General features: G+C 41.7%; 1 protein-coding gene across 2 annotated transcripts in view; it reads left to right on the plus strand.

Moving 5' to 3' along the window:
- The first annotated feature begins 9,178 nt into the window (after positions 1–9,178).
- PRKX (protein kinase cAMP-dependent X-linked catalytic subunit) overlaps positions 9,179–13,621 on the plus strand; it is a 57,699-nt gene continuing 53,256 nt past the window's right edge. For both annotated transcript variants that reach the window (XM_074607047.1, XM_074607057.1), the window contains exon 1: positions 9,179–9,671. In XM_074607047.1, the coding sequence (XP_074463148.1) occupies positions 9,479–9,671 (193 nt within the window). In that variant the 5' untranslated portion in view covers positions 9,179–9,478. The remainder of the gene's footprint in view (positions 9,672–13,621) is intronic.

Consider the following 13,621-nt stretch of genomic DNA (forward strand, 5'->3'; position numbering starts at 1 on the left):
GTTGCAGACAAGCACAGGCATATCTGAGAACAGAACAGCAATAAGAACTAAACTTATATATGGAAAAAAAGTGAGCGCAGATACATTAGATAAAATAGATTACAGATACATCATGTAAAATAAATTAAAAAAATACATAATACTAAGGGTGCACAAATAAAAGAAATGTTGTACCTTATATGATGACCTATAAGGTCATCACCTTATTCTTCTGTATTAATTTATGCATTGCAGTATCAGGGCAAAAGGAACAGGGGTTCTAAGGGATTGCTGTTTTCCCTTCCCAAGCATGGCTAGAAAGGGAGAAGCAGGATGCTCAACAGAGGCTGTGGACCCAAGTGTTTGCCTTGTGAAGCCCATCTGGAGCAGCTGGGGACTGTGAAGAGAGAAGCCATGGCTGAAAAGAAAACCTCACAATTCCTTCCAATAGAAAACTAATGAGAGGTCTCTTTGAATCTGTGGCGTGCTAATTAGCGGCCAGCTCCATACCCTAAATGATGAGCCCAGTGAAATCGATGGCAAAACTCTTTTTTTCAACATGAGCAGGATTGCCCATCACATTTATGAAGGATAGCAGCAGCTACAGAGGGTTATCTGCAGTTCCAGTACAATCTCCTAACATCTCTTCTATCTGTAGTTTCCTTTACCTGCAAATATACCAAAACAGGGAAAAAAGCTACAGAGTCAGTGAGAGCCTTCTGCACAAGATGAATGTCCACATGCATGCAAAAAAGCACCCACAACATTTCAGACAAACTTAAAGTGTTGAAAGAATTGCCTACGTTAATGGCAAGGAAAACACTTGGTGTGTTTAAATGGTAAAATTTAAAACCGGATTCCAAGTTACAATAATCAATGTAATTTTTAATACAACTTAAAGGTGTTACATTTATATTTATCTATATAGAGACATATGCATCATAGGAAATGTGAATAAGCACATAACACATTTTAAGAAATTTACTAAAATGGAGAGAGGAAAACATCAGAACTAAAGATCCTTTTCCTATAAGCTATGACTCTCAGAAATAATTTCTTCTTTTACAAAGTCATATTATCTACACATCCTGGGTATCAGTAAGTGCAAGATCCACATTAATTTCCACTAGGTTTGAATCAGTACCTTTTAATACCTGACGCGTGTCATTATTAACTAATCACAGCAAACAACCAAACAACCCAAACAACCCCAAGTATATGTAGATCATACCTGACACAAAGCCTCTGTCATCACAGAAATACCCCTGTGCCTGTGAGGAGCAGATGGGTGGATGAAGAAAAATAATCATGACAAAAAGAGATAAACATGTTGAGAAACTTTCCAAAACAATGGATACAAGCCTTGATAAAGTGAATTTGTTAATGATGAGAATAACTTCTCTGCCTCATGATGGACATGGTCTGATTGCTAGATACACTAAGCTGAAAGCTGGCAAAGAATGCTTCCATTTATCTTTAGCTGACTTAAAGCATCTCTTCTTCCTAAATGAGTTTTTCCTCTGATTCAAGCCACTGTTGTCCTCATTCTCCTCAGACTTGCAGGAAATTGCACTGACAGTGCATCAGTTGAATGCAGTTACCTATCTCCTGAAATGCTATTAGCGTGAGTTCCAGCTGTCAGATTTTACATTTAATTAAATAATCCTAATTTCATCCGTATAAAGTTTGTAAAATTTGATCAGTCTGAAACCTGGATAACCGAACAGCTGTGCACCAAACCTTGGCTTTCTAAAAGTTCTCATCCTTAACAGAACTATGAAGGAGTGAGCCACTCCAGCTGTCCAGAGAAATGATCCATTGCCTTCCAACAAACACAAGAATGGAAACAAGATCAGCTCAAAAGCTAGAGATCAGCCGCTAAGTATAGTAGGGAAGTTATGTAATTAGGAATTTTGCAAGATGAATGAACTATTTGTCTGCTTATATGTTGCTGAACTCGTCTATGTTCATATTCTGTATTGCCCAACATTCACTGCACTATTTGTTACGTTGACAATTTTGCAGATTTCATATTACACAAAAGCAATATACAAGGAAAAATAAAATGCACCAGAAATTAGTAAAAAATGTGACAGTGCTAAATGAATTCACATGTAAAGCCCTTGGTGGTAAATTGTCCTTCTTCAGGAGTGAATGTAGCATATAAACTCGGACATAACATAGGGTTTGCACAGATCTATAATGACCATATATTAACTTGACTTTTCCAAAAAGCCACAATGCTTTTCTTTTTGCTGAAGTTCATAGTTAAATGGGCAAGATGCCTGAGTAAAATGTATTTCCATTTTATATTTGAAAATAGATTCATTCTCAGTTTCGTTGCTTGAACAGTTTTATGCTTTTTGGTTTATGCTCCGGTTCATAAAAGCGCGTAAGTGCATGCATGACTTTAAGTATGCATGTAAACTCAGCCGCAGCCATTGAAACATTGCACCTTGTGACTAATTCCATCGGCTTTAACAGAATCTAGGCTCTTGCTTAAAACTAATAGAAATTAAGTAGGTGCTTAAATACTTTGCTAATCAATTTGCAGTGACTCTCATGTACTGAACAGTTCATGAACTGACCTGTAAACAGAAGAACGAATCATAGCTATATCACTTTACATTTGTTTGGCAAAATACATATTTCATTAGCAGAAAAAGAGTTCAAAAATCATACATAAATATTATTTCATGCATAAGAGTACAAAAATGAATTCTAAGAAATCTAAAATCTATTTCTCATCCCTCAGTAGTGATCAGACTGTAAGAGTATCAACAGAAATATTTTGAAGGCTTTTCTGTCTGCTTTAGCTCATGTTTCTATAAGGATATTAACTGATAGTGAAAGACAAAAGTATAAATCAGGCCAGTTTGGAGTGTTAAAGTGGTAAGTGTACCATTACAGAATGAATTTACAGAATTTATAGTATTTTAATTAAATTAAACTAACAAATTACAGAACGCCAGAGAACAGATTAAGAAAAAAAAATATATTACTCCACAGCAGAAGATATCTGTTACGGAAAATAAAGGCATAATTAATGTTGCTGGATTTATCTGATAATGTCCTTTCTTTTCACAATTACATTCCACTTTTAAAGATGTAGCTATCATGCATGTAAGCATTTTGCTTTCAAAAATAAAGTAACAGGACTCACATTTAGCCACTTACTTTGAGGACTGTGGTGTCATCTTCATTTTAGAGATAAACTGCAAAGATTTGTAGAGATTTGCCTAAACTTGAAGTAAGGGTCAGACTTTGCTTAGCTGATTTGAAGTACTACAGAAGTAAGAGACAGAATGCCAGCCTCTTGCCTGGAGCTAACTTGGGTTAAAACTACGTATTTCCTGATAGGGCTAGGCAGATACCTCCAGAATACAAGAAATCCTGTTAATCTAAATGAGGTGCCCACCTCTTTCCTCTGGTTTTATGGCCAGCCTCAATGCCACTGTGAAGTGATTTATTCATCCAGAAGACTGAATGAAGATCTCTCTAAAAACATTCATGGGAAACACTACCATGGCAGCTGCAGCCATGCACATCCATGGAGTATTCAAAGGGCTGATTTTTTTTCTTACAAGGGGCAACGGGAGGGACAGCAAAGGCATGAGCAGAAGAAAGTGGAGGATAAAGCTGAACCAGCCTCAGAATTCCCCACAGCTGAGTGATTAGGGCACTGAATGCCCTACAATCTTGTGCCTAGCAGTGGTCTGGGGAACTGATCTGGCTATAAACCCTAGTAACTTCATTTTATAAATAAATCCCTGAACTAATTCCTGAACTGGCTCACCAGGGAGCCATCTAGATGTCAAACGCAAAAGCAAGGGTGTGGGTGGGACTGCTGATGTGAGAGGAGGAGGAGGACGAGGACGAGGACAGGATTGTGGCAGCCTGGATTTGGATCAGCTTAAAATGAACCACACCTTTCTAAGCCTGAAGCCTGCATAAATTGTGACACAGGGAAAAACTGACACTAAATCAATGAAGATACGATGGATTCTTAAGCCTGGCATCTTTCTGACTTTGATGGCTGTGACTAAAGGAAGGTTTTAGCTGTTTCTTTTTCCTCACACAAGTCCTTAGTCTTGGATATGAAGACACAAACATGAAACCAAATAGAACTTCAAAAAATGTCGAATTAAAAGATTTATTCTGTTCACACATTAGATGTGTATGCCTTAGAAAAGACTGTATGCAATTTCACTTTAAAGGTCCTTTAACTGTTTTAAATATAGGAGAAAAAATAGTTTGGCACAGAAATTTTGTATTTGTCTAACTGAGGACTCCTTGATGAGGTAGCTTAGTTCCCTGAGGTTGGTAGCAACAGGTGGGTTTTATTATTCTGTTTGACTACCCTGAATGTTATAAAGTTCACGTAATGCATGTCTTGCTCCAAAAAAAAAAAAAAAAAAAAAAAGATAAAGCTCATACTAATTTAATAATTTTTGGAATTTATTCTTTTACAGTAATCTTTGCAGAACCTTGATAAAATTTGTAAAAACACACTACAGCTACATACCATAAATTGTACAAATAAATATGACCTCTACTATATTTAATTTCTACAACCTTTGCAGCATTCCACAGAACAGTGAACCAAACACTTCATCTCATGGGCACAGTAAAAAAAGGAGTGTTCATGAAGTAGGAATGCACAATATGGGAGAGTATGTCCTGCAGTTGCCTTCAGTAATTTAAAGGGAGGAGGCTGGAGTGAGAACTCCTTTCATACAATTAAGATCAAAAATGCTGGATATTCCATTTGCTGAGTGACTGCTATAAGCAGCATGCTATCCTGAGTATTCAAAATGAGATGTGCTAGCATGAATATACTTAACTAGTTCTTTGAGGAAAGGAATGAACAAAAAGATGTCCTGCTGCATTGCTACTCTATTCTCTCTTCCACCTGAGGAAAATATCAGCATCTGTCTTTGAAGAGCTTGTCCAGCACACTGCTATTTCAGTGTCTCCTACGAGATAACACCACGTTCCTCCAACATTTTTTTCTAAAAAGGTGGCCATGACTTAATTTTGTGAGGGGAGCAGTTTTGCATATATGTGAGATATGCTTTCAGAATGCTTAACAGAACAAGTTCCTCAGCAAACGTAGGCAAAGCAATGTCTTGTTTCCAGATCTCAATCTGGTTTTGGCAGAAGCCAAGTGCAAACTTGCTTAGACTGGGCAGAAGTCTAGACACCCTGGTAACAGCATTTCCATGTTTGAACTGGCAAAGCTGATGCACTTCCGAAGCAAGGCATCAACTCGGCAAGACTTGACAGAATCACGGTTTTGGATGTAGGCATCTACATTATATTCTTGGTGCTTAAGTTCTCATTTGGATTCAGCCATTATACTCATAATCATTTAAATGCTTTAAAAAAAACCCATTAAACACAATCATATTAAAATACAAGTGTGATAGTTGCTTTATGAATGCGTAGATGCATTTGCATGATGTGTGCTTGTTCATTATTTCCATAGTATCTTATGTACGGTCTTATTTCCATAGTATGAAGAAACTACTTCAGATGGGTGGAACAATTCCCCCCTTCCTTTGTCACAGGCTGGGATTTCTTGCACGAAAAGGTGCTTGTTTACTTCATAGAACTTGCCTGATCATGAGCTTCTTTAGCAAAGCAAAGCAAATGAAAAACACATACAAGTACTAATTATCTTTACTAGTTGTTCTTCCTCCTCAGAGCCATCCCACGTTTTTAGGCACTGTACATAATGTGACAAAAGGAGATGATACGGACCTATTTATTAGTAATAACCACAGTTGAAGGACTTCTCCATTTCCTCCCTACAGGTTTGAACAGGTTCCCTAGCAAACTTGTTGTAGTGGTTTTACTATGACAGTGATGGTAAAGATACACTTTAACAACATTTGTAAGGAAAATTACATATATGCAGGGAAGAAAAAAACACGCTTTCTGGTAGACAAACGCAAACCTGCTCAGACCACAGAGAGACTCTTTTGTCTGCAGTCATGGAGACATTTAAATGACTGGTTCCTTTCTCAGCGAACCAAAAGATCAAGAGTTAAGTAAGTGCTTAAATCATATCCCATTTGCATGGTACGTGTATCACAATGTCCCCCCAAAATGACAGAGAAATGATCTCTTAATTCATAGATACTCAGGTAGAAAGTTTGTAATCCTTTCGACTAGTTTAAAATTGTTAACCAAAGGTTTCCTGGGGGGAAATAAAAAACCTACAAACAAAATGGAAGAAATGGGAGGTAGGTTAGTAATTTAGCATGCAAAGAACCCTTGAACTACCCGTGTGGCTGTAGATGCAGCAAACTGAAGTTTGGCAAATGGACATACGTGAAAGGCAGCACAGAGTAACCAAATTAACACCTGGGACCCTTTTGGCCCCTCAAAATTCTGAGCTTATAAAGGAATATAAGTACACTGAACACTTTTTTTTTTTTTTGCAGATGAAATGTAAGAAAAAATCATCAGTATTGAGAAAACTTTAAACTACTGTTCTCTACATTTTTTTTTTTAAATAAAACCTCTTTTACTGAGGCATTCACTGTCTTTGGAAAGAATAATTTGTAACATCCAGTACTTTTAAGGGGAAATGAAAATAGAGCTAACCGTTGGTGTAAGCACCTGCAAGGTAAAGGAATGGAAACGTAAAGCATTAAACTCTGCTTTAAGCTAAAGGAACCTGGCTGTAGGCATCTACTGCATGTGTGGGAAAAGTGAAAAAGATGAGAACTATGAACTATTGAGGGACAAGGAAAGGCTAAGATTATTGAAAAAGTACCTGTGACCAGATGTTCACATATTAAGTTAAAATAGTGTCAAAAATTAAAGGCAAGAGCAGAACAGGGATGCAGGCTTTCCCACAGAGTGTGTCCAAACTGGGCAAGAAACTAAGTTTCGTATCTACTATTGCAACCCAATGGCCAGCTCCACTTCCACACTTGGTTTATGAAGTTATGAGTTTTGATTCTCAGTCTCGTTGTATTTAGAAAGAACGGCATTTTCTTTCCCTGAAATATTGTACCAGTATCTGCAAGATACATCCTAAGTAGGTTTTACAGAGGTGGTAAAGCACACTAATAATATGTTGGCATTCTACATATAAACATTGCAATTATATTGCTACAACTGCAACTAGCGAATGCTTTGGATGCCAGTCTAGCAAGGCAGGAAGCTAACTTTAATCACAAGAGACTGCAGGGAATGGAGCTACTCCTGTGCTTATGAACCTTGCTGAATCACAGCCTTTTTGAACGTGTGCTGTCATACAGGCCACCAACTGTTGAAGCATGGCAGTAGGAGGCTCTTTAAAGAAAGCTTTAAGTTCCTGAATGCAAGTAATTTAATCACTAAGTAACGTTTATAGCATAAATAGAAATATCAGTTGAAAGTAATCAATACCTTCTGTAAAGTATTTTACGTCCTTTTTAACATCTGAGCAGTGAACGATTTCTCAGTTTTTATGAAAAAAAAGGTTTCGGGAAGATCACACATTGATGTTCTTGGATAGACTGAAGTCAAAGGTACTATCTCTTGAAAACGATGATCACAATTCGCTTGCACTTTTTCCTAAAAATCATTTCAATTTGCAATTATTTGTCTATAAAACAAAGACACATTTTTATATACACTGAGATTTCTTCAATGTATGAATGTTTATTTTTCAAACTGTTACCTTTAACAAAATTTTCTGTTATTGTGGAGAGCTTTTTTGTCTTGCTCATCTTTCCACCAAACAGGAACTTAAATTTATAGCCTGCCAGAATATTTACAATTCACAATTTAAGGAATCTTTAAAATATTCCATTCAAGGCATGAATCACGATAATTTTTGTATACAATGTACAAAACATAACACAAAAGCAAATAGTAAAGTAGTAAAGCAAAAGAAAAGTGCAAAACTTGCATTCTGAAAAGTACACAAATGAAATTTGAAATTTTGTAGCAAAAGTGAGGTCATCCTCCTTCACTGGTGATTCTTTCCACAGGCTGACAGGAAGCAGAGATGACCTAGCATTTTTCCAAATTAGTCATAACCCTTCGTGTCAACAAGTTAAAAGATAAAAATACACGTTATATCCTCTGAGTATCGTAACTATAGACAAGACTGTAAGGATCTCTTAAAATTCAGGAAAGATATAGATAAATTTGTAATTCTTATGTACAATTTATATATTTATACCCATTTTTGTATATACACATAATTATTTCTCATTATTATTGAACCAACTCCACATAGAAGGCAGAAACTACCTACTTCACACAGAAACTAGTATTCCCACATTTTCACATTTAATAAAAAGGAGATACAAAATGCCACCTGTGTGATTTGATCTGCACATCAGTTTTACAGATATCCTGCTTACTGGAACGGAGTGAGCAGTGTAAAACTGGGCCCAGAACAAGGCATGGAAAAAATTAGGATCTCCTTCCCAATTTTGACATGAGCGCTTCTCAGCGACTTGGCTCCCACACCGATTTTCCCCATCTTTCAGCACAATCGTCAACACTTTCTTGGCCACCGTGGAAGGAGCTATATTCGGTACTCCATTAGGTGCCTTTCCCAGAGCCGCCAGCCACCCGCGGCCACCTCGCTGTCTCGCAGGGCACACGGAGGGGCCGCTGCCGTACCCACACCTACTTGTACACGGGGAGTAAAACAACGCGTGGGGAAACCCTCCAAATGCGCGGGGGAGGAACGATCCCCGACCCCGCCACAGCCGCGTTACCCCAAGACCCGCTCCCACGCGTGGGGAACGACCGACCCTTCCCGCAGCCGTCAGTGTGAGACCAGGTGGGGCAGGCAGCCGCTTTGCCAGGGCCCCCATCCATCATTTTTAACTTTCCGCGGGGAGCGGACGGGACCTTCCACCCGTCCGCCGCAGCCCTGAGGGAGGGCGGGGGCAGGCGCGGAGGCGAGTGCTCCCCCTCCACCGTTCCCCTCCCTCCCCCCAGCAGCAGCAGCAGGGCCGCGCTGCCTCTCAGGCGGGACGCGGGGAAGGACGAGCAAAGGGCACCGGCGCTACCAGACACCCGCGGGGCTCTTGCCCGCGGCGGTGGGGGGGTACGGGAACGAGTTCCGCGCTCCCGCCGCGGCGGCGGAGACTGGCTCGCCCCCCGTCCCCGCCCCGCCAGCCCTCTGCGGGACCGTGCCGCAGCGGCAGGGAGGCAAACCCCGCCCCTCCGCCCCGCCTGTGGCGCGGCGCGGCTCGGCACGGCGGGGCTCGGCTCGGCCCGCCCGGGCTCACCCTCGCCATTGTCTGTCTGCGCGGCGGTCCCTGCTGCGAGTGGCGGGCGGCGCGGCGGCCGGCCGCGATGCTGAAGGGCTCCGCGCCCCCTCAGAGGCGGCAGCGGGAACGGGCGCCGGGGAGCAGCCACCCTGCCTGCTGAAGACTGAAACTTTGCGTCCCCGCCGGTCCCTCTCTCCCTCCTTCTCCTCCTCCTTCCCCCTCGGCGGCCCGCCTCGCCCTTCTCCATGCGCTGAGCGGGCGGCCCCATGGACGCCTTCAGCGCCGCCAAGGCCAAAATGGGGGCGAAAAGCGGCGGCGAGGCGGTGGCGGCGGCGGCAGCGGGGCTGGCCGCGCCTCAGCTCGCCTCCCCGGCCCCCAGCCCCGTCGGCCCCGGCTCGCCCGCCGCGCCCGAGCCCGCCTCCTACAAGCTGGAGGACCTGGAGACCCTGGCCACCGTGGGTGAGTGCGGGAAGGGGTGAGGCGGCGGGAGCGGGGAGGAACAAAGGAGCTGCCCAGGTGCCTGCCTGCGGCCGTGCCCGGCGGGAGGAGGGCGGGCAGCTCCTCCCGCCGGGCGCGGCCCCCGGAGATACCCCAGCGGCCGGCTGCCCCCTTCCCGGGCGCCCTCCATTTTTTGGGACCCCCAGCCTCCTCCGCTCCTTCATTTCCCCCGGAGCCGCGGCCGCTGAGCGTTGTGGGCCCGTTCTGAGGCGGCGGGGTTAGACCGTCGGCCATTGAACGGCCGGCAGGTGCCGTGGGGGTGATCCCCACCCCGGCACCGGCCCCCCCGCGGCACCCCTCTCCACACACTCGTGTCATCGCCTGTGGCTGGCGAGATCGTGGGTTTTGTCTGCAGCTGAACGAGCCGGTAACCGGGTTTGGCCTGTCTGTGAGACGGGGACAGTCACTGCTGAAGACCTTTTGGTGTCGAACCTGATTTATGTGGTTTAACTTCATTTGCATGCACCGTGATTTAAAAAAAAAAAAAAAAATAAAAAATTCATCATTTAAATGTAGTTGTCGTGCTAGTGGAGAGATCAAACAGCTTGACTAGATACGGCTAAGTGAATTTCAAAACTCCAACACGTTGGTGCCCTGAATGTTGGTGCAAAGATGCTTTGCCTGTGCTGAATTTTGGTAGAAGGCGAGGTTGCATCTCACATCTACCACACTGAACTAAAAACTGCCTGTAATCGGCGGCGTTGCAGAGTAAATGCATGTATTTAATAAATGGGCATTTCGGACATCAGTGATGATGTTCACTGTGTTCGTATCCACTGTATCTGTCAGTGCACTGTGTTTGAATGTATATACGTGTAGTTGCATATGTTTTTGCGCCTGGTTGGCAGGCTTGTGTATTCGCCTATAAGGAAGTTTTATTCTCTCTTTCTTCATGGGACTGTGAAATGATTTTGGATAGATTTATTCCAGTAAGAACTGTAAATCTTAATTTCCTCTAAGCTCTCTTCAGCCCAAAAGGTGCGATTTAAACCCTTTCTTAGTGAGGTTGATGGGTTTAATAGGTCTTTAAAAATGGAGTTGGAAAAGCCCAAGAATGTTGTGATCAGTGAAGACCATGTTATCTTCTCCTGAAGTGCATTGTTTTTTGAGATATTTTTTTCCAATTTGATATGTGAATGGGCATTTTATTGAGAAACTGATTGAGATTATTAAGAGACTGCTTGAAAGGTTTGTGATGCTTTTTTTTTTTTTTCCTACCAGAAGCAGTCGATCTTGTTTGTTGCATCATGACTAGTTGCTGTGAACACAGTTGTCATCACAGAGGATTACGACTTCAAGTGAAGCATAGGCTACAGAAAAATAGTAATTTTTAAAGAAGGCGTAATAGTCTTGGAGATGTTCCTCAGGCGTATGAAGAAATGTGGAAATAATCCTGTTGTCAATTTTAAACAGCATCTATTTTTAGAGTGTTCTTTAAGGTGCTCATTAGAGGTTAAGGAAGAGGAAAGTTGTGATTCCACAAGGTATAAAGGGAAACTTAAAAACAAGTGAGCCTGCTTGCTATGAAGACACAGAGAAGGAAGTAAAATGTAAAAGGAACAGATAGCTGCCTATCAGGGCACTGACAGAATACTTAAAGAACAGTCTCCCTTCTTTCTGTGTCTTCTCCAGCTTCTTTTTTTTTTTTTTTTTCCTTCTTTTCTCAAATAGCCCTGTCTGAAAAGATGACCGTTCTTTGCATTTCTTGTGAACCATGGCATTGGTGGTTTCGTAGGGAGAAAGAAGACAAAATGCAAAACTTGAAGGGTATGAAATTGTACACAGATAAATACATAAGGCCTTACCTGATCGAATAAGCTGAGCTGGCTTATTGTAAGTTGTTTTTTAAATGAATTTATGACTTGCCTATGTGCCGCAGTAGAAGGCTGTGAAGAGGGAAGGGATCTAGCTCTGGACCAGGAAGCAAAACAGCAGCCTTAAAGTGATACTGAAACTGAACGTATTTATACCTGCCTTTGAGTGTCAGAGTTTATAAAAGACGCAGTGCCCTGCTAATGTCTCTGTAGTGCATCTGAGGTCTGAGCCAGTAACCCTGCCTGAGGTTGGGCTGCTCTCTACACACATGCTAACATGCTACATTATGTTCCTGAGTTAAATGGGCTGCAAGTTAAATCGGTGCAGAATACCCTTTTTTTAATTTAGTTAAGTACCATTCAGGTTTATATCACATGTACTGAAAGAATATATCTACAATTTTTTTTTTTTTTTAGCAGTGGTTTAAGTCAATATTGCCCTATCCTCTGTTTTGATCTCCCTGCACAAATAGATGAGATTAATGTATTGTCATCAGTTTCACTACAGCAATGTAGAGTCATCTGCAGTTTGATTGCTGTGATAAGAATAGCCATTTTCTTTCTGCTGATGTTCTCAGAAGCTGTGTGCTCTGTCTGAGATATTTGGAGATATTTGTGGAGGGGAGGTGGATACCCAGAAATTACAGGACAGGAAGTTCTGATATCTTCTCTACTAGAATCATTGTTGTTTATAGATATACCCAGGCTTAGAAACAGTATGGCCTTAGAAACTATTAAGTTGAGTAAGGGAGGGAGGTGAGCTTCATGCTCTTACAGCTGTGTATAAGTAATACTTCAGATAACAAAATGACATTGGTGTCTGTGAGATTGTGGTCATCCCTGACTTTAGGCGTCTTCTCTTGTTGGATGGAAGACAGTTAACATGAAAATAAAAAAAAAATAAAATTGTAAGCACTACCTGCTTTGAATATAATAGCTACTGTTTTAAATAGCTTTCATAGTCTAAGAGGATTAAAATCTCTCTGTTAACCCCACCACCATAATGCAGGCTGGATTGCACGTGCTCTCTGTGATTTCTGTCGAACGCTGTGCCTGGGTTAGCAAAGAACTCACTGTGAGGGAAGAAAGAAGAAAAGGGGAGAACAGTTTAGCGTAATGATTGGGAGGACATTCATCTCCCCCAAAGATCCCAGGACTCAACCTTTGTTTTGTGTTTGTGGGCCCTTTGGTAAAAAGCATTGTGAGCAGAAACTAGAGTACAGGCATACTTTTGGGGGAAGTGCCCTAATATTTAGTCAATAAAGTGAAGTTATGGGTTTGGGGAGGGTATGGGAGTGGGGTGCATACTGATTTCTGGCACTACGAGAGATTGAACAGGAAGAATATTTCTTTAAGGGTACTTCCTGAGAGGTTGAAGATGTGGCATTGAACCTTTGAGGTGTATGGTGTTTTGTTTTGTTTTTAACTAGTCCTTTTATATGAGAGTTGAGCACTCCTGCTCTGGAGCTATTGATGGAGCCCGGTTGTCCACTTATGTCTTTGAATTAATTTTCCTGTCAAAGGAGGTCGAAATATGAGTGTTTGCTCAGCATGCTCAGAAACAGCTGCTCAGACCAGGCTGATATATTCTGTCAGTCTCAGTTGAATTTACATACTCAGCTGTGCCAAGGCTGAGATGGTTCTGTGCTGCACAGAAGCAAAAATTCATATGCTATGACCACTATGTTCATTGCAATTTAGCTGCTGAAACTTTATGGCTCACTCATGATTATCTGAACCCATTTCAGACTTTTTGTATGTCTGGTCAGTGGAAGAGAAACTATGAATACTGGTGGCATAGTTTCTGAGCCATCCTTGGTTTTGATAAGCATTTAACAAGAGCGACCTTCCTATTCCAGTAGCCAGAGTGGCTGCAGTCGGACACCTGACATATATCCTGAAATGGAGATACTAAATTTTTAATTATGCCATAAGGAAGAAGTAATTCAGGTAAACTAAAATAATAAGTACAAGAAAACCAGAAGATGTTTCTTCACTTTTCAGTAGGTGAAGTTAGGAGAACAAATGTTATGTTCCTAAATGAAATATATGGTAATAGGGAAGGGGGAAGGAAGAGAACACTAGGAGGAGAAAGAT

This window comes from Larus michahellis, chromosome 1, assembly GCF_964199755.1.
Source record: "Larus michahellis chromosome 1, bLarMic1.1, whole genome shotgun sequence".
Classification (NCBI taxonomy): Eukaryota; Metazoa; Chordata; class Aves; order Charadriiformes; family Laridae; genus Larus; species Larus michahellis.